Source organism: Uranotaenia lowii, chromosome 3, assembly GCF_029784155.1.
Source record: "Uranotaenia lowii strain MFRU-FL chromosome 3, ASM2978415v1, whole genome shotgun sequence".
NCBI lineage: Eukaryota > Metazoa > Arthropoda > Insecta > Diptera > Culicidae > Uranotaenia > Uranotaenia lowii.
The window spans coordinates 218,279,572-218,304,574 of record NC_073693.1 but is presented as its reverse complement, the minus strand read 5'-3'; the positions used below and the strand labels follow the sequence as shown (position 1 = coordinate 218,304,574).

Here is a 25,003-nt window from a genome sequence, read left to right as displayed (position 1 = left end):
ACGTATACCCGTAGCTGTTCAAATGTCTTTCCACATCCATCAAATGGACGTTAAAAGTGTTTTTACATGGCGTGCTACAAGATCAAGATCGTTCTTGAAGGTGTCAAGGCTAACCCAGAGTCAGTTTGCAAATTGAAGAAATCACTTTCTGGATAGAAGCAAAGTTCCCAGTGCTGAAACGAGAGGCTGAATGAGACTTTATTCAAGGTTGGGTTTCAACGGTCTCAATACGATTATTGCCTCTATTCATGAATCGACGAGAGGGGGAAAGACGAAATATTCCTGGTCCTGTATGTCGATGATCTGGTTGTGGCTGGAAGGAACTGGAAACTGTTTTAAATATGAAGCAACAGTTATCAAATAAGTTCCAGATAACGGATCGCGGGACAGTGCGAAACTTTCTTGGCGTCAAGATCGATTACGACATGAAGCGTGGTGAGATGAAGTTGTCGCAAACTGCTAGTATCGAAAAACTTCTTCGGAAATTTGGCTTGGCTGAATGCAACCCTTGCAAGACTCCGATGGAAAAGGCGTTGCTGTTGGAGAAGAATGAAGCTGGAACAACAAGCAACCCGTATTGAGAACTTTTAGGAACCATAATGTACCTTAAGATGTCTACACTTCCTGATGTATGTTTTGCGATTGGCTATGTTGAACGTTTGTAGTGGAATCCTAGTGAACATCATTGGGGTGCATTAATGCGAGCTGTTCGATATTTGAAGGGTACAAAGGACGTCTTTCTAATGTACTCCGTCAACAAGCAGGCAGAACCACTACGAGGTTTCGCGGATGCGGTACATGATCTAAGTCTTTGGTAGAACCATATCCTGGTTCAGCGAACAACGATATCTGTGTCCTCCAGTAAAGCTGAATACTCAAAGCGAATTCTCTGGCCACTGCGGATCCCCAGTCTTTGCTAAGAGGGTTCGGAAGATCAAGCATGATCTGACAAAAAACATAAAATAGAGGGTGTTTCTACTACCAGTAGCATCTAAGATGTAGCCCAGTAAAATTCAAAAGAGGAGCAATGCGATTGTCGTAAAGACCGAAAAAAATGCGAAAAAGTCCAAGTCCCGTGCAGGTGGTATGATCGTCGTGCTGCCTAACACTGAGAAAAGAAGTGCAGGATAACTTATTTCAAATTCACTTAGTCCTTAAGACCTTGAAGGCGAGAGTAAGAACTGCGCAAAGTTTCCCATTTAAAATTTGTACTGATGACGCTAGCATTCGGCTAGTAAAGTAGGATGGTCGATATGCCATATATCCTCCTAATTGCAAGTCCGACAAATGAATACAGTATTGTACCTGTCGTAGTCGTCGTCCGTCTGTCGGGAGTGTCCGAGTAGCGTCTGATCTTACGAGGTGATGAGCTCGCCCTAGCATATGTGAAAAAGGAGAGAAATGGAATCATCAGTAAAAGATTGACGAGTTGAAGCTGATGGAATGTCGTCGAGTCAGGAACAGAGCCACTAGAATAGCGTTGGAACTGGAACCACTAGAAAGTCGTCACCGTATCGGGAGCCATTGGAAGGTCGTAGAGCCGGAGCCACTGAGAGGTCGTTGGATAAGAGCCAAGCGGAAGGTCTCTTGAGTATGGCTTATTAGTAAAAGCTTTCGAGCCGAAGCCAATTGGAGGTCGTAAGACTGTGAGCCACTGAAAGGAAGTCAATTCTGGAACCGAAGCACTGGAAAATCGTCGGAACTCGAGCCAAATGGGAGGTAATGAGTTGAAAATCCATTTGAAGTTGAGGCGTATATTCGTCGAGCCAGACCCACTGGAAGGTTTCAAGCCGAATTGGAGTCACCTTCCGATGGTCGTCGGACCGGATTCAGTGGAAGGTTTTCGGACCTTTACCGAAAAGTAATCGAGTCGTAGCAATTTAAATCGTAGGATGGATCCATTTATCGAGATTAAGCGGGTCGTTATGATCTGGCAGCCTTGTGAGTTAGATTCTGTCTTGTTGAAAATTTCGATATTTCCGGCCGACTGGATGTAGGGTATCTCTACGTAGCATGGTGATCAAACAAAATGCGGTTAATAGCGTAGCATAATGTTGATAACGCTACGAATACTATTGGAACAGATCCACGCATTTCATGGGGCCTGGGCCTGCTTGTGTTCATTGATTCCGAAAAAAACATCGTCCTTATTCATCGCGATATTGATTAGATCGAACCGAGGGCTACCGTGGAAACTTTTAAAAATGGAGCAGAGCTAAACGATCTTGAACAGACTGACGATATCATTTCGTTTATCCAAAGACATCCGGATATGCACTACTACACGACTTCACCGAAAACTAGAAGGTAGCAGGTCTCAAAGTAAATGTCGGAAACACCAGGTCGATCAGCACAGAAAATCCTTCCGGTATCACGGTAGCAATGGTTGAGAAAGTTAAGGTTTTTTTTTCAGTATCTTGGAAACTAAATAACGCCTGACGGTAGTACTAATAAGTACCAAAGGGCAACGAAAGGCTCATGACGATTTTCCCTCATTTTCTTGTTGCAGTTCAATTCGTAATTTGTAAAATGGAAATTTGAACAGTTTCCATATATCTACTTTTAACAAAGTAATGTCTTATTTCGAGCGGCCGAACACTAACTGTTCCAAGCTGCACCAATAATAATAATCAAATTTTAATACAGACCGCTCAGATCAGGCTTTTTAAATTTTGTTAAAACGGTTCACATGCAAGTATTTTATTCTGCTATTCGTTATGTGTTAACTAGAGAATGTAGACTACATTGGTTATGTACGACTTACTAAGAAAGATATAACAAAATTCGTTACGAGTTATTTTAAAAAATTGTTAGGATCAAAAATAAAATGTATCTTATGTATTTAATAAGTTTGAATTTTTAGTTATTAGTTTAGTATTAACGCCAAAGCATTAGTAATTAACAAAAAATCACAAAACATTTTTCAACAACCGATACTTGATGTTAGTAGGATAAAAACGCAAACCAAACCGTGTAGTTTTTCTCACATATGTATGCATATGGATAACGTAATGTTATAAAAAGTAAAGAACACTCCCCACAATCTTATCCACATAGTAGTAGACCGTATCTAGATAGGTTATTTCTCTGACCCCGAGGTCGTCCTGTTTGAGGGAAGAAAGAAAGAAATGGACAGGTGGTTTTTTGCAGATCAGTGTGTGATGATGATGTTTTTGTGCAACCGAAGTGCGTCCCAAGCGATAATGCGGTATTATACACATTTTTTGTTTGTTTTGAGAATATAAGTGACTACATACCTGTTCCGAACAAGTATCACCAATGAAACCTGTGGTACAGTTACAGTAGAACAGACGTTCTTTATCGCAGTCTTCTATGCAGAGGCCTCCATTCTGGCAGACATTCGGTTCGATCTTGCAGGGATCTTCCTTGTCACAACCCTTACCACACATACCTTCATTGCATTTACACCTATCGATGAAGAAAAAACACATTTCCGTTAGCAATCCTCTTAAAAAAAATCTCCAAAAAAGGTTAATACCTGAATGATCCTCTGGTGTTAATGCAAGAACCTCTGCCTCCGCAATTGATCCGCTCCACGTAGCACTCGTCGATGTCGACCTCACAGTTACGACCCTCGTAGCCGGTGCCGCTACAATTACACCGGTAATCGTTGATAAAGTCGATACACTGACCTCCATTTAGGCAGGGCGCCGAATCGCACTCGTTGATTTCGACCTCGCAAAATTTACCCAAATATCCCGGGGTACAGCGACAGATGGGGACCTTGAGACAGAGTAGATTTAAATAATTATTCTAATGTTTTGATAACTGAGTCTCGTTAACTTACATTTTCGTCGTTCGTTATGCAAACTGCGTCGTTTTGACACTCTTCAATCTGGCAGAAGGGTGTATCGCACAGCGGTCCTGCGAACCCGTTTTTGCAAGAACACGTGAAGTTGTTGCCTGTTGTCGAATCTGCGAGAAGGAAAAATAAAAACTGTAAAAATTGTCACATCAAAGGATTGAGGAAAACACTCACTAAATCCATCAATACAGGTGGACCCGTTTTTACAGGGTTGATTTTCGCACGTTACCAAACGGAAAACATCACACTGCGGTCCTGCATATTCTTCAGTACAGTTGCAGGAGAAAGTAGCGATCATATCGGTACACGATCCTCCATTGTGGCACGGATTGGACATACATTCGTCGATTTCAAATTCACACAGCTCTCCCTCGTATCCGTCCAAACACTGGCAGGTGAAGCTAGCCACTCCGTCAATACAGGTCGAGTTGTTGGTACAATTCGCCACAAGACATTCGTCAATGTTCTGGGAACAGTCATCACTTTCATATCCTGCCGGGCAATCGCAAGCGTATTTCTCCGAGGGATTACTACAGAATCCACCATTCTTACAAGACTGTTGGAAACACAGTATACAACCTTCCTCAGGCTGACTGGAGTTCAGATTGAAATGGGCACCACTGAATCGGAAAGTATCCGGGTAGATCACATCATGCTGGAAATATGGCAGCAAGTATCCTCCAACGCGAGACTCTCCTAGACATCCCTTAAACGTTGATCCCTTATCGATTCCACCGTTAACCACGGAATTGTTCTCGATATGACTCAACGATGGCATTCCACCCAGATAGATGAAATGTTTGCCGGAGAACAAATGCTTATAGGCAAAGTAATCGATGTTCACAGAAATGCTAGGCTGAGGATCCAGCGCCGATTCCCATCCCTTCCAGCCGGCTTCCAATTTTCCATTAGGAGTAACCCTTATAAACACCGTGTGCCAATCGTAATTACCATCGTCTTCGTACTCGAACCTGTTCTGCTCTGGCAGATCGATCGACAACCTCCAAGAAATGGTCACCAGTTTCCTGATCGTAGAAATCTCAAAGTACATATCGCTCTCCTGAACGTACAGCAACGTTCCACCGAACTTGGTCCTATAGGAAATTTCTATCGTATCCATGTTGAACTCCGTCATCTCCTGGTTGATCGGATCCAACCCGGGGCTGAAGGCATACTTGAGCGGTTCGTTGTCGTCGTGGAAAGTCATGTTGGAGATGCACTCGTAACCGGTGTCCAGATTTTGACAGGCCGCGTTTTGCGGGCACTTTTGCAGCTCGCAGAACTGAATCTCCTGGCAGTATTTGCCCTTGTAACCCCGTGGGCAGGTACATCTGTGAAGAGAGGGAAGGGAAAATCGTTATCAGGAGAAATTAATTGTTAGATTTATAGGTTGGAGTGAAAAAGAACTAGATTCCTAAAATAATGATATTGTAGGCCTACGACGATAGTTTAAGGGAAAACGTAGCTCCGAGGAATAAAAGGGGATAACGTACCGTATTCTATTTTTGGTCAATTTTTTTGGACAAAACTACAAGGGTTTACACTTATTTATCTACATCTATATCTGGTTATAAAGAGTCTCTTGCATCTTGTTCAAGCCAGGACTTCAGCAAACAGGGCGTGGTGATAATTTCAGAACATCAGACAGAATGTTCATATGGAGACAATCTTTGCTAGGAAAAGAACAAGTTAGCTGAATTGGGAGAAGTCTTCCATAAATTAGGGAGGAAGAATTCCACAAGTTATTTGACTTTAATAACTGATCAACAAAAGGTTACAAGAGTGCTTCATTGAGCTGTAAATTAGAAGCAGATCAAAGAGTTCTTGAGTTTCCGGGAATTTACAGTTCCAAACCATTCGATCGACCTCATTGCCAAGATGAAGGTATTGGTAACATTCATGAAGACTACGTGTAAAATTCACTACGAGGTTAAGGATAAGCTATAAAAAGTGATGATGCCCTTCATCACAGTTGTCAAGGCTGTAGTGAGTCTTCTGAGCTCAACGAACGGCTCACAGGAAAAACAGGGCATGGCGGGGATTTTACCGAACGCCTCAGTCCAGACGGTAAACAGCGAAGAGCTTTCAACGACGTCTGTAGAGAGAGTTGGAATCTGGGTGGAAGAAGTCAAGCTTCATAGCCCACCATAAAGCCGAAGTACTACTTGTGACCAACAAAAGAGTTGTGCCCCACATAAAGATTACTGTTGGTAGACATGTCAAACACTGTGTTACAGTGCATCGAGAGTAATCGACTCATTGGCCTGGATTATGCCGAACTGCCATGGTTCAAAGAGTAGGACGAGGCAGACTAGTAATCAGCTGACATTGGCAAAAACGTGCAGAGCATCCGACGCTCTCACTCCGTTGAAATGATCGTTGAGCTGAGCCTGAAGATGCTGACAAAATATGGCTGCTGTGTGATGGACGACGAAATGTATATAAAAGCCGATTTTAAGCAAATTCCGGGGTTGGAATTTTTTACCGGCAAGAGCAAGTTCGACGTGGACAACAAATTTAAGAAAAAGAAAATGTCGAAGTTTGCCACCAAATATCTCGTTTGGCAGGCCATCTGCTCTTGAGGACTGAAGATTGAGCCTTTCGTGACAAAGGGCACAATAAATGGTGAGATCAACAAATCTGAGTGCCTCGCTTTTTCCATTTTCGCAGCAGCCCGACGAAGCTCCGCTATTTTGGCCAGACTTGGCATCATGCTACTATTCTAAAAGTGTCCTGGAGTGGTATAAGGTCAGTTCTGTCCATTTTGTTCCAAAGGACATGAGCCAGCCAAACTGTCCGGAGCTACGCCCGGTGGAGCAGTACTGGGCAATAATGAAGCGGGAGCTTCCGAAGAGCCAGAAGACAGTCAAAGACGAAAAGGACATGTTAAGAAAATGGGAAAGAACTGAGAAACTCCATCGGCTCCATCGATTAACTTTTTTTTTTTGATTTTTGAAGTAAATATAGGTATAAAACTACCCTTAAATTTTGGTTTGATTCTAAACATTTAAAAAAATTGGCATGACATTTTCAGTGTCGCAATAATTTCGTGTTCGTCTTTTAACTGCTATTTTTGTGGTCATGATTACTGGTTACTTAAAAAAGGGGTATTTCAGATTGTAAAAGTTAATGTCATGAAAATGATATGTTTAGCGACTAAATTGAGTAATTTATAACAAATATGAGTAGTGAAGTTATTCAGAAAAATGATGTTATGAATGTGTAAAGTATAAAAGAACGCTTAACTTGTTGACCGACCCTAAACCCTACCTAACTTGATTGTTCCAAAGCCATTTGACTTCCTTGAAAGTGTCCTTTAGATAGGTCCACTTGCATTTGCTAGATGGGAAATTATAATTGTCGAAAAGAGTGCAATTCATGTCAAGGATGGGTTAAACATTTATGTTAGTACGAAACAATGGACACAATGTTAGTTTAGTTCAATTCAATTCTAGATAAACTTACACAAAATCATTCCACGTGTTGGCACAGATGGCGTCGTGTTTGCACGGCTGGGTCCTACACAGGTCATCGGTGACGACACCCTCCAGAACGGAAGTGCGATCGATGGAAACCTCCCCGAATGGTGGCGGTAGTATCAAACCTTCCTCGCTCAGCGGGTACAGCTCCACAATCATGGCATGGGATCCGTTGGAAACCTGAACATCCTGAATGATACCCTTGAAGTACTGCTTCTCGGATTCGTCTTTGTGGAGGCTGGTGATCGAGTCAGCGTACGGTGGTGGTCCTCCCAAGTAAAGAACCTGAGCGTTGAGTTGTCCGGTGGAGGACAGCGTTTTACGGAAATACTCGGTTCCGTTGAGTTTGACTTGTACAAGTGTGGAGTTGCGGATAACTTCGATTAGATGGAGGTAGCCGTTGTCCAGTTTGTTTCCACCTACTGTGTAGCCTTCGGGTGTATCGTTGAAGATCATTCGGACCAGAAGTTCTCCTTTTGAGAGGAATGCGGCCACATAGGAATCATCGCTCGGTGATTGGTTGTTGGGTATTTCGGGATCACTTCCGAGGTAGAACACCATTCCTGAACCTTGACGAGTCCTTATGAACATAGAAATATCAAGCACTGATCGAATTGCGCGACGGGCACTATCGCTAACTACCACCTTAACGGCTGATCGAGTGGTGTTTTCATGGCCGAAGGTTGCTGCTGTGATGTTGTACTTGCAGGTATGACCAAGATGAGGTCGTTGACAGCTGCAAGAGAATGTACGCCACAAATCTGTGCAATGTCCGTTAGAGTTGCATGGGTTGGGTTCGCATTGAGGAGTGCGAGGACATCCAATGTCGATATTGTGCAGTTTGGTGAACTCTTGTTCCTGGCCAGGGAGTACCCATTGACCGTTGATAACGACGTCTTCCATACACCCGATGAAACTGGACACTGCCCGTGCAATATGTTTAAGATAGGGTTGCGCGAGGGTTGGAGTTGTTCCTCCGAGATAAGTTATCGGGAACGATGTATTGCTACCGTTAGTGCCTTCGTAAGAGTTAATCGGATAGATGGTTTGTTCTTCGTTGGCAGAAAGTACTAAATGCGAAGAATTGATGGCGACGAATACCTTTTGCCATTTACTGTTGTTCAAATTGGATCCAATGAATACGCCTTCCCATCGGTTCAGCAATGCTGAGTGCAAGTTCAATCGGCCGTTGTTCAGTACCAAAATGTAAGAGGTGGCTCCATTTCCGAATGCAAGGATTCCATTTGGTAGTGTAGTCTTAAATCTAAGCTGAATATCGTAGCCTTCGTCACGTGCCGTATTGACCACAAGCAAACTGCTAGCTCCCAAGGACATTGTTGTTACCGTATCACAAGTTTTTCCCTGAAAACCTTGTCTACAAGAGCAGTTGAACTTATGCAGGGTTTCGTTTTCCAAATACGGCACACAGGTTCCTTCATTCAGACAAGGCTTGTTAACACAGCCCGTCAACCTCACCGAACAATTCTTTCCACCCCAACCTTCGTCACAATCGCAGCTATAGTTATTCCTCTCGTCGATACATGTTCCATGAACACAAGGTTTGTACTTAACACATTCATTGATATCAGTCTCGCAATGGTCTCCCTCAAACCCAGGCTCACACTCGCAAGTATAGTTTCCGATACCGTCTACGCAGTTTCCGTTCTTACACGGGCTACTGTCGCATTCGTTGATATTTATCTCACAGTTCTTACCCATTGTTCCGGGTACACAAACACATTCGTAACCACTGGCGTTCAAGAACGAAAACTGTTGGGTAAATATCGCCGGCAGATTCTTGTTGTTCGAATAGTACAGCGAGATGTTTGAACGTTGCAGACACTTGCTCGAATACTGACACGGGTTGGACTCACACTCGTCGATGTCCTCTTCGCAATTCTTGCCGCTGTAGCCCGGATAACACTTGCACTGATAGTCGTTCACCTTGTCGATGCATTCGGCTCCATTGGTGCAGGGGTTAGATTCACACTCGTCGATGTTCTGCTGACAGTATGAACCGGTGTAGCCCGTTTGGTCGCAATCGCACAGGAAACCACCGAGTTGATCGATACAGCGACCACCGTTCATGCAGGGTTGAGACTGTAAAAAAGAACAAAAAGGAAGTTGAAAGGAGGTCGCGGCTCTAATAATCATATCAATTTTTATCGTACTCAAAACCCTCTCATATCCAATTTAGTTCCATTGGTTTATAAGTTTCGAATCTTTACAACATTTTTTTTTCCTTTCTATCCCTCCATTGGATGGAGGAGGAGTACCTAATATTCATAAAAATATTCCTTTTACCAAAGTCCCCAAATTTGGTTTCATTTGCTTGATAAGTTCTCGAGTAATTCAAGAAAATTTTATGGAAGCCTCCGTTCCCTCCCCAAATAATTGTTCAAAAAGGTTTCACTCTAACTTCGCTCAAAATATAAATAACTAAATTTTCAAAACAAAGCGGGATACCTTTTTTTCAGAATCAAACCCAATCAAATGCTCTTTACTTCAGATTATCCTGAACATGTAAATCATGCTATTGACATATGGAGTTGGATTAACGCGAAATGTAAGAAGAGCGTTTCCACAGTGATTAGTATGGTTTTGTCTTTGAAAAAAAAAAAAAAACCATTAAAAAGGTTAAAAAATCTTAAAAAAAAAAAAATTTTCTAAACTTTTAAATTTTGACTCAAATGAAAGGGGAAAGACCCAGCTTTCGAATAGTGCAAAAATTAACGATGTAATTTTCGAAAAATAAAGTTTACTCCCAGATACACCGTGCTGAGACCTGAGTCTTGAAAACTCAAGGATGAAGCCTGAGAAAGGTTGCCGAAATCATAGAAAAATCTGTATTATCACAGAATTTTAAGACAAATTTTCTCACAGACCTGTGTCACAGATCACATTTTTTTTTTTAAATTTTCACAGAATTCACAAATTTTCTACATTTCGTACATTATAAATTTTTATTTAACTTTTATGTCTCACTCTAATTCATGGAAATATGAAAACAAGGTAATGTAAATTGAGTTTTTCTATAACAAATGTAAAAAGTTTCCTGTTTGTTGATGTTTCATGAACTAAATATAGCCTCACAGAAAACCGTCACAGAATTTATGGTTCTAATCACAGAATTCGAGATTTTTATTTTACAAAAACATAGAATTATTTTCGGTAACCTTGTTACAAAAGATTTGAGACAGGTGACATCAGACATGTCTCACGTCTCATATCTCACGGCTTACGCCTCACGTTTCAAGCCTCACTATTTTCGTACCACTTCTCAAGTCTCACTTTTCACGTCTCACTGCACGATTCTCACGTTTCATTTCTCCCTACTCACGTCATACTTTTCTTTTCTTTTACCTAACACCTCTCACATCTCATGACTCACTTCACACGTCTCGCATCTAGTTTCCATTTCTCAAGTGCTAAGTTCTATGTAGAGTGTCAATCTTTCGGCCATTTTAGCGTTCCCGGGAATCGGAAAATTTGACGATTCTTTTCCTGGGAATTCTCGGGATCCCGGGAAAAATTGAAAAATAAGATTTCAACAGTCTACAGCATAGGTGGCCAACATTCTCAACAGGAGGGCCATATTCCATAAATGAGATTGGCTGGCGGGCCAAAAAAAAAAAAATACAAATTATTCCGGAGTATTCGAAAAAAAAATTATAACAGATTTTTGAAAACGCTATAGAAATATTTGCCTAGGTCACATCGAGTAATGATTAAGCTTGCCAGGTAGCCCGATTTTATCCGGGTTTGCCCGGATATTTAATACAAAATTTGGGAAAAGTCCGATCCGGCTCGTTAGACCGGATTTCATTGAAAAATGCTCGAATTTATTCACCTTGTTTGCCAAACCGAACAAAAAAAATATCAAATTGCATTGTAATTTTTTTTTATTCATGCATCTAAAATGAGAATTTTTATAGTAAGTTACATAAAAATAATCATGAAAGGTTTTGTGGAAGACTAAAATACGATTTAAAATCTGCTCTTCACTTTTGATGGACATTTTTATTCAAGTTTTTTTTTCCTATTGATTTGCATTGAAATTGCCTGAAGTTTTGGTCGATAATTTTGAAATCGAATGCCCGGATTTTGCCAGGGTTTTAGATGAAAATTGTTCAGATTTTTCCGACCCGGATACGAGGTGGAATCCTTTGTATAGATTCATGTTAATAAGTCGTTTTTGTTACTTGCATATTTTTACAAATTTTACTCAATTTGAAAAATAGTATAAATACAACGCAATACGAAATGAATTATACCTCCTAACTTATTTACGTCAATCTATTCAAGGCATTTTAAATCTCATTGGTTTACAATGGACATAACGTAAATTTTATGGTCTCCAAATATAAAAAAATGACCGCCCCTTTTCCAAAGTTTTCAAGTTTACCATAGAAGAATATGATAGACAAATTTAGAAAAAAAAAACACAGAATACGAAAAATAGCGTTCACAAGATTTTGATATTTAAAAGAATATTTTTTTCAATGAACTCTGTTATATCATGAATAATATTGATTTTTCAAAGTATGGACCTTAACCTCAACTCAATCCAACTCTTTCCAAATTTTTCAATATTTCGATTGACAAGCGAATTTTGAAGGGCTTCTATGAACAGGAAAAATACGAATTTGATTCTTTTTTAATCATTGAACGTTTTTCAAGTCAAAATTTTGCTGAAAAAACGTTCTTCTGAGAGATTTGTCAGTACCAAACCCGTTCTAATTGAATTTTACTATCCACATCTCTAAAATTCTAGATTCTGTCTAGTTTTTCATTATAGATGTTCATAAATACAGAGCAAGATGCCAACTAAATTTTATATGGATTTGGTTCAATTAAAAGCTTAGTAAACAATAACAAATTGGAAAAAAATACAGAGCAAACTTTCGATGTTTTACATAATTTGCAAAAGTTTTTAAATTTGGATGGATGAACGAAGTTGTTGAAACAGAATTCATGTTACGAATGGTTGAAATTGTTGTAAAAGTATAATTTGAATTATGATATTGAAATGCTTCGGTAATTTTTTACAATTTTTCAACGATTTTTTTCAATGATACTATCTTTCAGAGGCTATCCAAACTTCTCAATATCAAAACTAGAGTTCACATGAATGCTCTCCATACAAATGCTATGTAGTCACCAAAACCTAATCGGGAAACATTGAAAAATGTGTGATGGAATTTACAGACAATGTGTCAAATACCGTACAATTTTGAAAATTAAAAAATTTTAATTGTAATTGTAATTGTTATTTTTTCTGAACATTGATAACCTGTTTTGTAAAATTATATGAGGACCGCAGAGCCAAAGGGGCATAAGTTGCAAAAATGATCTATTTTGAGTTAATAATGCCAAACGATTCTCAAAGTTGAATTTTTTAGATTTTTAAAATTATATTCCATAATTTTACGATCGAAAGAATATTGCAAATGTTTCAAAAATGTATGGAAAATTGCCAAACACAACAATTTTAAAACTTGTTTTCTCGAATTTAGTTTTTATACACATTTACCCCTTTGGTTAATATCACTTCAGAAAGATTTTCAGATCTTTGTTTTGAATTAAGTAAGAGTAGATTCAAATGTATTTTTCCAAATGATATACGCAGATCAAGAAAACCGACCAATTCTCAGAACATGGCTTTTCCAAAATGAGCTTCGCGGGCCATGTTTTGGCCACCCATGGTCTACCGTATTCGAAATCTTATCTATTGGTGTTTTTAAATTTCTAGATAGTAGTATTTAAAAAAATTTCAAACTTTTATAATGCCTCAGAGCAAGTTCACTCGTGTTGGGAAAAAGTGGTAGAAATTTTGACACTTGTAGCACATTTTGAAAATTTTACCATGCAGAAATGTTTCTAGAAATTCCAAAACCAATAGATAAGATTTCGAATGCAGTAGACTGTTGGAATCTTAATTTTCAATTTTCTACCACTCTTTTCCCAACACGAGTGAACTTGTTCTCATAAATTCAATTATCAATTATAAAACCTAAGACCCAAAAACTAAGTAGGTACTTTAATAGTCAAATTTGTCTGATTCCTGCTGCCAAAATTTGAAATAAATGAGATAGATTATCCACTATCGATAGACTGCAGGTTGTTGATCAAATCAGATAACTAACCGTATGTTTCAAAATATTCTTCGCTGATGGTTTTGCTACTGTCAATAGTTTACGAAACGGAAGTTCTAAATGTTGAGTGTTGCAAAATAGAACATTCAGATCCTTTTCGTAGTGTTTCTTTATTGGTATTGTTCGGTATTATAGATTTTTTGTCGTTTTTTACCTTTACACCAAGTTTTCGAACTAAAAAACATTTTTTATGAAATTCAATATATTAACCAGTTTTTAGAAATAAAAAAAAAAGTTGAAGTCTAAGCCATCAATCTCCTTGCTCATTCTGAACCTTTTTTTTGAATTTAGATCGTGTGAATTTTTAGTTATTTAGCACATTTTATTGGCTTCGGGAATTCCCTGGATTTTTGAAGGGTTTCCTGGGATTCGGGAATTTCCCAAAAGTCGTAACTATGCTACGTATTACTTGCAAGTTTCTATATTTATAGATTCGCCGATTCAAGAAATCTCTTTGCGGTAAAAAACGAATCTCTGACTTCATTTCATATGCAGATATCGCCCCGTAATCGGAGTTCCAACCAAGGGCGGTCCTACAGTCGGGTCTTAGGGGGGGTGAAAAATCAGTCAATATATGGGAACGTTAATATCTGGTGAAAAAAAAACAATCATTTGAGTGAGCGAAAGGAGAAGGGAGGGGTGGCGGGTGGAGGGGGGGGGGGGGGAGTTATCCCTTTATACAACAACCAGCGAATCTATAATAACCACTGCGAAAAAATGTTGATATTTTTTTTTATTTGTAGGTATATCTGGTATTTTAGAATTGTCATTTTAAAAGTTCTTTAAAAATTTTATCGTTATAAATGTCATTTTTTCAATGAAAATAATACACACGTTTTTGAGAAATGAACCCGTAGAAAAAAAATTCAAGTTATCTTAATTTTTTCCCTGAGCCTCTAAATTTTAGCGCTCTGGTATTTTATAATCGGAATCGGAAGAATTTTACTTTTCACCGATAAGCCCGATAAACAAATTAACAAACATAACTAACGGGCATTGAATTCTTCATTGGAGTATTTTACTGAATCGTGATTTGGAAATTTAGTTTTATAATTTTCAAATTTGGAAACACAATATATGGGGCTGTCTATTAATGATGTCACGCAAAATTTGGAAAAAATTAACCCCCCCCTCCCCCCTCTGTCACATATTGTCACAAATTCCGTAACCACCCTATTGTATTACGTCACGTTTTCCTACCCCCCCCCCCCCTGGAGTAAAATTTTCAATCCTTTAGAAATTTGATTAAAAATGTAGCTTTTTTTAAATTCATCAGTTTTATTCCAAGAATTGAAAAAAAGGTTAACAACTTTTAACAAGCCTTCAATCATTGCTTATAACACATTTCAATCATGAGTCCAAGGATTATGTTGATGATTTTCCATATCAATGACAGGGAAAGTCGAGGCAGTAGCTGGAGCATCAGCGACGATGTTGAAACCATCCAAATCTAGTTCCTCTTCTTCAATCCATTCGCAATCCAAATCTTCTCCACAGGTTAGAATAGTCAAGCAATCCTGTTCACGTTTTGCCACAATTTTAGTGGGCCGGACTTTCCTGAGTGTTGCAGTGAAAGTATTCTTGTAAACACAAAAGTGATTACGTGAGTATTACTATTCATTAAATGAATGGTGCAAGTATAGTTTTATTGAATTTAGGATTAAATTATTTGTTATTGTTTTACTGTTTTTTTTTTGTAATGATAAGTGATGACACACTCAAGCTGACCCCCCACCCTCCCCCCATGTCACAAATTGTCACAAAAATCGAAACCCCCTCTCCCCCCTAATGCGTGACCATTTATGGACGGCCCCTATAAAATCAACACTTTAAATATAAATTAAGTAGAAAAAAACCGATTATCAAAATCAGTTTCTAAATTCTGGAACCGAATTTTATTTGATTTGCTCTTGAATTTAAAGTTTTCATTCAAAATTTTCAATTTTAATTGTATTACAACAAATAAATTACAAAGAAAAGTGATTAATCTTTGTTTAAATAATTTTGAATTATAAAGAAATTTATTAAATGAAGAGGTAATTCTGAATGTCAATACTCTTCTTTAGTGAACAGTCTCAATCATTAGCAATTGAAATAGCCAAGCTTTCAGATTAAGAATATCAAACGTTAAGCTAAATTTTAAATTAAAATTTCAATATTATTGTGTAGATGAGCTGAAAGCACTATCGGTGACATAATTGCTGTAGAGAAATCCGGGAGTGTTGTGGACTGTATACTACCATCGATGGAACTTGTTCCCCTCGTGGAACAAGTCTCTCCTAGACAACCCCTGGTGGTTGTCTCATCGATGGAGGCAGGTCGTAAGAGACTCTGCCTGGAATGCCTCGCAAGGCTAGGGGGATCTCGATCGCCTTGTTGACCGAGATCGAACTCTTTCAGAAAAAGGGGGGGGGGGGCTCTGACAAGAGCCGTTCTTGGCAGTGGACCTGGGAGCGAGCATCGGGCGGAGCACAAATAACACTTTTTACTGGCAATACATTTGTTTATTTTCTCTTAACATTTCACTTTCTTCGTATTTACTTCAGCACTGTTCTTCTTCCTTCGGGTGGTCTTGGATGAGACCATTCCTTATTGGTTCGTCTCCTTTTGGTTCGGTTTTGGTTGCTCCGCTGGCCGATGTTGACGATTTGATGGTTTGATATAAACTGACGACGTAACACGCGGGAGCGCGCGTTTTTATAACCGCAGCCAGTCGCCTGCTGTTCTCTGATTGGCCGGTTCTTCTCTTTCGCGTCTCTCCTTGCTCAGTTCGCTTGTCGGACTGAACAGGGAGTGTTGGTTAAAAATCACTAAAAGATCTTCTGACTGTTTTGCATGATAGAATGCCTTGTTGCCGAAAAAAGAGTGGAATGATGAGGGGAGGGAGAGATGCCAAATAGTGATAAATTCCCGGAAAAAACAATACTGATTTCGTCTAGATAATCTTCGTATTTTACAAAATAGGGAAAAATACCTATTTCTATAATTTTTTCTCATGGAAAATTGATCATTAAGTTAAAACCTTTGTTTCTAAATCTTTTTGATATTTTACACTTTTGCTTAAAAGTGCATGATTTTTTTCAATGTACCTTGTATTTTCAAAATTAATACCGGAAACATGAGCTGATAAAAAATTCAAATTTGCATTTAGTGCTTCTAAATAAGTCGAAATGAATTTTCAAATTCTTTGCACCTCGGAAAATGTGAATTTTGTTTCCTTGTGTTATAGTTTTGAATGCAGATTTTGGGTTCTGGAGATGAATTTGAATCTCTATCTCCAACATCAATTCCTGAAACAGCTGATATAAATACTTTTTTGTTCCTTATTGGAACTAAAAACTCATAAGAAACGCAAAAGTCATAAAACGTGATCTCATTCTTCGATTTATTGTTGCGGAAATCTCTTGAGAGGATTTTTTTGAATTTAAACTCTTACTATGAATATTTTATATTCGATTTCTGTTTGGCATAATATGAATGTTTGATGTGATACAGGATTAAATAAAATCAGATCTAAAATTAATATTTTTGTTTTTGAATTTCATAATTATTATTTATTAATTTTAAGTTTATAATTCATATTTGAATGGTGGATTAATTGAAGGTGAAAAATTCTCGCGAAAGAGAATCTTTACTGTGATTTAGAACCTGATTTTTTATTTTGCAATTGAAGTCAATAAATGTATGATGAGAGCAGAACAAATATTTCAAGTATTTCAGTGTTATAACCATTTTCACCCCCTTATATGACTTTTCCGAATTTTTCATTAAAATTCAAAACAAAATCAATAATTCAGAAGCTCTGAATTTGAAGCAAATACTAAAATTTGTTGCGATTTGCTCATGTTAATTGAGTCATATGAGGGAAGTTAGTGACATTTTAAAGAAAAAGTTGTCCCTACATTTTATTAATAGCAAATCAACACTCAGCAACACAGTTTTGTTAAGTAACTTATCAACAAAAGTTATTTGGTATAATTCAGTCCAGGGAATCGCAAGTTACAGCTGCTTGAGTTTGGTGGACCGACTTTTTTCAATATTGACCCTTTTAAGTGATAAATTAACTTTTTTGTTGAATAAACACCCCCACGGAGTGGAAAATTTTTAAAATTGGAAAGCACATCTGCTAAGAAAAGTTCCGACTTTTATAGAAATTCGAGCTTTTGCGGGTATTTTGTAACGGATTTTTGCCGCTTACGGGGGGGGGGGGGGGAAAGGGGGTGATCACCCCGATCACCCCCCCCCATAGGACCGCGCCTGGTTCCAACTGTAATTACATATGTATATATTGTAATTTCAATTATGTGCTCAATTAGTTGATGTTCAGAATTTTAGCTAAGACATTCCGTTACTCAAACTAAAAAGAAGATGAAAGTTAAACAGGAGTTTACATATTAAAGACCGCAAAGAAATAAAAGTGGCAGTTTTGATTACTGTGATCGGTGTAATGAAATCGTTTATTCTGGGTGAAATAAGAAATATTAATTAGCTTTATATGGTTCGCTAACCACGCAACGTGTCCGTGCCATCGATAATAGTGAAATTCTTGGACAAGCCTTTAACTAAAGTGTGTGATTTTGAAAAAGAAAAACATGTTTGTGTTAAAAAAACAAAACTTCAATTGTGGTGTAACAGGGATAACGGTGTGATGAAACTGAAAATTCATAGTAGTATGAAAAGTGCGTGGTCCAGAAGATTATGACTAAGGTTTGCGCGATGACTCAAAACATTTTCAAATGGATTCTGAACAAAAACGTTAAAAAATCATCGTCAATCCCCGGCATTTTACGAAGCTAAGTATATGTTTTTCCTCTTTTTGTTTACTATTAAACACCTGCCATTCCTAATGTAAAATTTCCCCTATAAGCGTTACACATCATTAAACGCCTGAAATTAGACAAAAAAATTCCTTATAATTCTTCGAATCTACCTTTCAGGCGTTTAAGACAATGAAGGTGTAATTTCTTTCCGACCAGCTTTATGTTAATAATTTTCAATTTAGTTTACTTAAATCAGGGTTTAATTTCGCAAATTAATTTGTAAAGATTCAAGATTATTCAAGATTCATTATCAACAATTTAGAAGAAATATCATTCCTATAATAATGCCTAATAGAAAGCCTACCACATGTAGCATAACATTTCAAAAGACGACTAAATTGCCGCCGAAAATTCTATACACTAGTTCATTAAAACCATCTCAACAGAAAAAAACTATATGTAGGGGCTTTAGGGCATTTAAAGATAATCAAGATATAAATTTTCTTATATGATATATTTTTAATTCCGTTCATTAGCGTTACAGTAACTGCTATCATCTGCTTAGCAAAAGTAAATATGCGTTTGTTTAACCAGCTCTTTTGATAAATAAGCTTTGTTTCTATCGGCACTACAAGCCCCAAAATCACTTGATTTAGCACTACAAGAATTTATAATGTCTCAATTTACCGTAGTACGTGTTAGATGCAAGCATTATCAGATAAGGAAGTACTCATTTTAATATTTTTTTAATTTTTCAAATAAAAAGTCATAAAAAATTCCATAAATTGTTAATTCAAACTAATAGAAGATAAAACTTAAACACTTTTAGGTACATGGTATTGTTTTCTGTTTGTAGAAACTAGATATGTAGCGAAGGATTTGATAAGAATATTACTTTTCTTTCTTTCCCTTTTTGTGAGAAAAAAAAACCACCGAATTTTGTATTGTTGATAATGTTTATATGTCATTCATTACAAAATAAAATTACAATTTCAAAATGATAATGAGTAAAATCATACAAACTCATTAAAAACAATAGCAACATAAATCAGACTCAACATGACATTGAATTGAAGGTTCTCGAATTCAATTAAAAATTCAACGTACACAAACACATCCACACATCCCACAAATTTTTGAATTCGAAACAACAGTATATTCAAAGGTAAATGATTTTAAACATCATTACACTGGTCGAAAGTGTATCCTGATTATATCCTTACACCCCAATCTCCAAACCAAAATTGTTTTGCTAGGATGCAGAGGTGACCTCGGTCCTAAAGCACAAAATTATTCTTTATTCCTTTCTCTCTCTTCCAATCTATCTATTGACTACTAGGACGTGGCCGGCGCCGTTATTGATGTTCAAAGAGAGAGCATCAGTTTTCTTCATTGTGAATGTGCTGTCAATCCCAGACAACATTCTTTCGACCTTTGGATAAAATTGATGGCCTCGGTCAATCACGGAGTAGCAACCATTGGCGATGTGGAATGAATTCTACTGAGCCACTCCTGCGGTTATGGAACTCGAAATGGTTAAGTTATATGATGTTGGAATAAATTGCGGAGAATAACGAGTATCAAATCAATTATTTTGAATGTATTATTCAGAATTTTGGAAGCATTTCGGGTTCAATGACTCAAGGTGGATGTGAGTAGTCAATCAAGCTAAGCTAAGCTAAGCTAAAGACCGCAAAGAAATAAAAGTATAAAAGCTCATATTTCTACAAGCTAGTTCTCGGTTACAACTGGACTGAAGTCTACAGTTTTATCATTTTTGAGATGCTCAAAATTTCAAGTTGAGTTTTTTAAAACATGGTTTGAGTGTGAGTTCACAATTTTTCAGTTGTCCTTGAGCATTAGAGGCACTGAAATATATTCACTGAGCAGCTAAGCCAAAAATTCCCGATTTCTTGGAGGAATGTCTGACTTATTCCCGCATTTTCCCGATGGATGTTAAATCCCGACTTTTCCCCGACTTTCCCGAATGAGTGGCACCCTGTATTTCAAGATCTGATAATTTTATTAGGAAAAATTGTCGAAAAAATGGCATTTAAAAAAAAATCGAACCAGTGCGACCCCTAAACATCATTTTTTTGAGTCGCCCTCACATAAAAGTTTTTTTTCTTATACCCTAAGCTATCATTTGAAGTTTGAGCCCCCAAATCCCAGACAAAGTACAATTATGGGCCACCCTACTGGTAGTCTACGATCCAAAGTGTCCATTACGTTCAACTTACCTCGCAATCATCGATGTCAATCTCGCACAGCCTCCCGGTCATTCCCGGAATACACATGCAGGTGAAGTTGGCCACCCGATCGATACACGTCGAGCCCTTATTGCAGGGATTACTTTCACACTCGTCAATATCGGTCCCGCAGTCCTTGCCGCTGTATCCCGGTGTACAAACACACTCAAAGTCATTCTCCTTATTCAAACACTGAGCACTATTCTTACACGGATGACTGAGACATTCGTCCACATCCAGATCACAGTTTAGACCGGTATACCCGGGGGTACAGTAACACTTGTAGGAACCGTTTACGTTATGGCAGATTCCATTTCCACAAAGGTTTTCCTTGAGCAAACACTCGTTGATATCGTTTTCGCAATGCTTGCCCTCGTACCCGGATTGACATTGGCACAGATAGTCCTGCTCCTGGGCGTAGCAAGATCCATTGTTCTGGCAGGGATTCGAAGCGCACACATTGTCACAGTTCATATTTTCCGGACACTGACAGCGGCCCCCGATGCACCGGAACGGCTCCTGACAGTTGGCCGGGGAACAGAGCGAAGTTTGTTCACAGCGAGAGCCCTCGAAGCCCGGAGGACACACGCAGCTGGAACTGTTCGAGGTACAGCTGCCCCCATTCAAGCAGTTGCATTCATCTGAGTAGGGCAGCGCGATAGGTGACTCGCAACGTGAACCTGGAGAGTGGATAATTGAACGTTAGAGCTCTTCTGGGTATGTTTTCAAATGCACAAGTAAGAAAAACGCGTGCAGCAGTTAGTTTAGTTTTAAAAACTTAATCGCTAATTAGTAGTGGTCCAACCTGTAAAACCGCTAGCACAAAGGCATGTTAGATTTCGAGATGTGTTGCTGCTGCTGCTGCTGCTGCCGTTGCTGCTGAAGCCGCCATTGATGCCGCTATTGCCCCCGCTGCTGCTACTAGGACTACTGCTAGCAGAACTACTACTGATACTAGCGCTAAGTGGCAAAATAGTTGGACTGGCTAGGGTGCAGCTGCCGCCATTGTAGCAAAAGCTCGCGCAGGCATTATTAGATTGGGCCGACTTTTTGCTTATTTGAGCAAACTGCAGCTGCGGATCGGTGCTGCAGTGGCCTACAGATCCTGGTTTTAGTTGTGGTTTGTTGTTTTTTTTTGTGTGTCAGAAAGGAAAGAGTGGATTTCGAAACATTTGTAGATTGGTATTTTTGAATTTTGAACGGTTGTTAGTTGGTGTGTTTAGATGATTGCGGATGAATTTGCCGAAATGCGATTAGATCGAAACAAGATGGATTTGGAGATTGTATCCCGTTTACCCGAAATGATTTTTTCTCTTTGGTCCTTCTGATGAAAAAATCTGGGGAATGGTTCATTCTGATGAAAAAAACTGGGGAATGGTTCATTCTGGTGAAAAAATTTTTGGAAAATAGTTCTTTATGGCGATTGAAATTCTGAGTATTTTCCACTCTGGGCAACTGTTTTTGGGTACAAAGACTTGCATAGTTGGTTAGTTATACAGTGAGCGAAATAAGAATAGCACCACTATGTGTTTTGCTTGTTAAAATATGAATGATTGATAATTACGAAAAATTTCTTCCACAGTTTGTTCTGAATTGCTTAACGGATAAATCAAGCATAAGTTTACTTTTTTGGACGTAGCAATTGGCGTTGAGGACCAAAAATGTGAAAAAAGGGGTGCGAAATAAGAATAGCACCACTTGAGTTTTTCAACAAAAACAAGATTATTTTTAAAAATTTACTGTGTAAAAGTGAATAATAATGCTTCTACGAATTTTTTGAATAGATAACTGCATTTTAAGGAGTTTTCCAAAATTCCAAGGGATTTCAAAGGTTTTAAAAGGGGGTTTTAAGAGATGCTCCTCTAGCGTTAAGGAATATGAGATTTGAGCTGTAATTCTTTACCAAACTGCTTACTTTCTTCATTGAAATGACGTCAAATGATGAAACAAACATTCGGGATTAATTTTGAATCAGAAAAAAAATAAAACTTTGATTATGTTCAGTAAACCACACTTTTTCTAGTTTAAAGTTGTAGATGGCAGCACTATCTTGCAGTTAAAACCAAATTTCCAGGTTTATTTAGGCCCATATTCATCATTTTGAGGTATTTTCCCATCACAGTTTTGTGGAAGTTCACGCTGCAGAAAGACTTTCCGGATTTGCAAAAGAATCACCAGCACAAAAATGTACAACCGCCAAAATTCCCGCTCATCTCAACTTCCGATTCAATTGCAAATCATACCAATAATACTGCTAGCCGTTTGGTCCATCATGCTCTATCGCAAAGTATTACTTTATTTTGTTAATCGGTCCAAAAAGTCACTTCAAGTGACCTTGATGCAATTCTATTTTTTTTTTTTTGGATTTAGTGAACTTAGAATTTTCAAAGCGTTCACACGGTACATGTATTTATTTCTTGACCAAAATCATCCAGTACTCCCTTATTATTCCCAGATATTCGAAAATGGGCATGAATTTGGTTAAATGGCAAGATATTGCTGCCAACTATGACTTAAAACTAGATAAAGAGTGTTTGACTATTAAAAAACATTAGTATTTTTGAATTTCAACCTGCTTTTGGTATTCAAACTCAGACTCAAATCTATGTTTCATCATTTTGCATCATACTTATGAATGTTAATGAAGAAATCAAGCAGTTTGATAAAGTTTTATAGCTCAAATATCAAATTCCTTAACGCTAGAGGAGCATCTCACAAAACCCCCTTTTGATACCTTTGAAAACCTTTGGAATTCTGGAAAACTCCTTAAAAGGCAGTTATCTACTCAAATAATTCGTAGGAGCACTATTATTCACTTTTACACAGTAAAATTTTAAAAATAATCTTGTTTTTGTTGAAAAACTCAAGTGTTGCTAATCTTATTTCGCACCCCTTTTTTCACATTTTTGGTCCTCAACGCCAATTGCTACGTCCAAAAAAAGTAAACTTATGCTTGATTTATCCGTTAAGCAATTCAGAACAAACTGCGAAAGAAAAATTTCGTAATTATCAATCATTCATATTTTAACAAGCAAAACACATAGTGGTGCTATTCTTATTTCTCTCACTGTATATTCGGCAATAGCTTCTCGAGACCAATCTATCCTAACCCTTCGGATGTCGTAAGATCCTCTTCTTACGAATTCACACCCTTGAACGTCTCATCCAGCAGTTATGAACCGGATATATGTTAGCCACAACTGCGGAACGACCGTGCACCCAAGGTGCTTCATACATTTGAGTCAGTTACCCTATGTCACGGACTCTTTTCGGTATATATACACAGAAAATAATAAAAAGGTAAAATTTGCCGAAATAAAAAGATGAATGCTTGTGAAATCCAAAAAGGTAACGTTTACTTCACCGAGGTGAAATTCACTTCACAACGAGGTAAAGTTTACCTGAATCGAGCAGACAAAAAAGGTAGAATTCACTTATAAAAAAAGGTAAATCCAAAAAAGGTACTTTCTACCTCTTCGAGGTAAAGCTTATCTCGTAGCGAGGTGAAGTTGACCTGGATTACGCTGAACAAAACGGTACAATTCACCTCGAAACAAAGGCTGTGACAAAGGTAACTATTTTCCGAACCCGTTTATTGAGGTTAAGTTGTTTTTTTTATTCGGGAATAAGTTTTGTTTGGTGCGCAATATGTGAAAATAGGAACATAATGGTAAATTTAGCATTAGATTTCATTTTGTTATGCTGGTTCTAATTAGAGATGTACCGAATATTCGGTCGGCCGAATATTCGGCGCCGAATACCGCGAGAAAACCGTTAAGCCGAATATTCGGCTCACCGAATAGTTGAGCTAGGTATTCGGCCGAATAGGCCGAATATTTATGTTTCAAAATTTTTACAAAAAAAAGTCTTCTCAAATTTTTTCAACTGATATTGGATAATTCATAAAATATCCAAAAGTAATGTTGAAAAACCTTCTAAATCAACAAAAACTTATGGTTTCAGTTAAACATTTTAGATGCATCGGTGTTTTTTTCACTGTAGATATATTCATACTCTGATTATCGTGTATTTCAAATTTTCTTGATATATCCAGGCTTGCCCATAAAATAAATTAAGAATTCGAGAGAAGTTAAATCGGACCAGGATGGCCAAAAATTTTTTTAACACTTTTCGGATTTTTCCGGGTTTATTAAGATTTTTTGCTGGACTTAATAAAAAAAAGAAAATCTCTAAAAAATGTTAAATTTTCTGTTACTAAACGAATTTTTGGAGTAAATTCATTCGTTAGATACGATTTGAACCCTGCTGTTGTAATTCGAAGGAAATTTTATATTTCAAGTAATTTTATTTCTTTTTCCTCTTGTATGTTTGAGAATAATGCAAATTTTCTGTTCACATTTTCCTTTTTTTCCACAAATTTTAACAAAAAAATCGTTTAAACCCGTGTGGCCGTGTGGATATGTAGAAAGTACTATTGTATGCTTAAGATTAAAGATTATCGTTTTTTGGCAACTATTTTGATGACATCTAGGGAAAATTAGACATTCGTCTAATTCGATATAAAAAGACGCAA

General features: G+C 37.8%; 1 protein-coding gene across 5 annotated transcripts in view; it reads right to left on the bottom strand.

Moving 5' to 3' along the window:
• LOC129750905 (protein crumbs) overlaps nt 1-25,003 on the bottom strand; it is a 192,728-nt gene that overhangs the window by 5,746 nt on the left and 161,979 nt on the right. The window contains exons 4-12 of one of the 5 annotated variants that reach the window (XM_055746076.1): nt 21,275-21,574; nt 20,461-21,149; nt 7,292-9,405; nt 7,097-7,165; nt 4,001-5,157; nt 3,809-3,936; nt 3,500-3,744; nt 3,258-3,429; nt 3,040-3,104 (exon numbers count right to left, since the gene is read on the bottom strand). In XM_055746076.1, coding sequence (XP_055602051.1) covers nt 3,040-3,104; nt 3,258-3,429; nt 3,500-3,744; nt 3,809-3,936; nt 4,001-5,157; nt 7,097-7,165; nt 7,292-9,405; nt 20,461-21,149; nt 21,275-21,574 — 4,939 coding nt within the window. The remainder of the gene's footprint in view (nt 1-3,039; nt 3,105-3,257; nt 3,430-3,499; nt 3,745-3,808; nt 3,937-4,000; nt 5,158-7,096; nt 7,166-7,291; nt 9,406-20,460; nt 21,150-21,274; nt 21,575-25,003) is intronic. The other 4 variants (XM_055746077.1, XM_055746079.1, XM_055746081.1 and 1 more) reach the window with 4 other exon arrangements.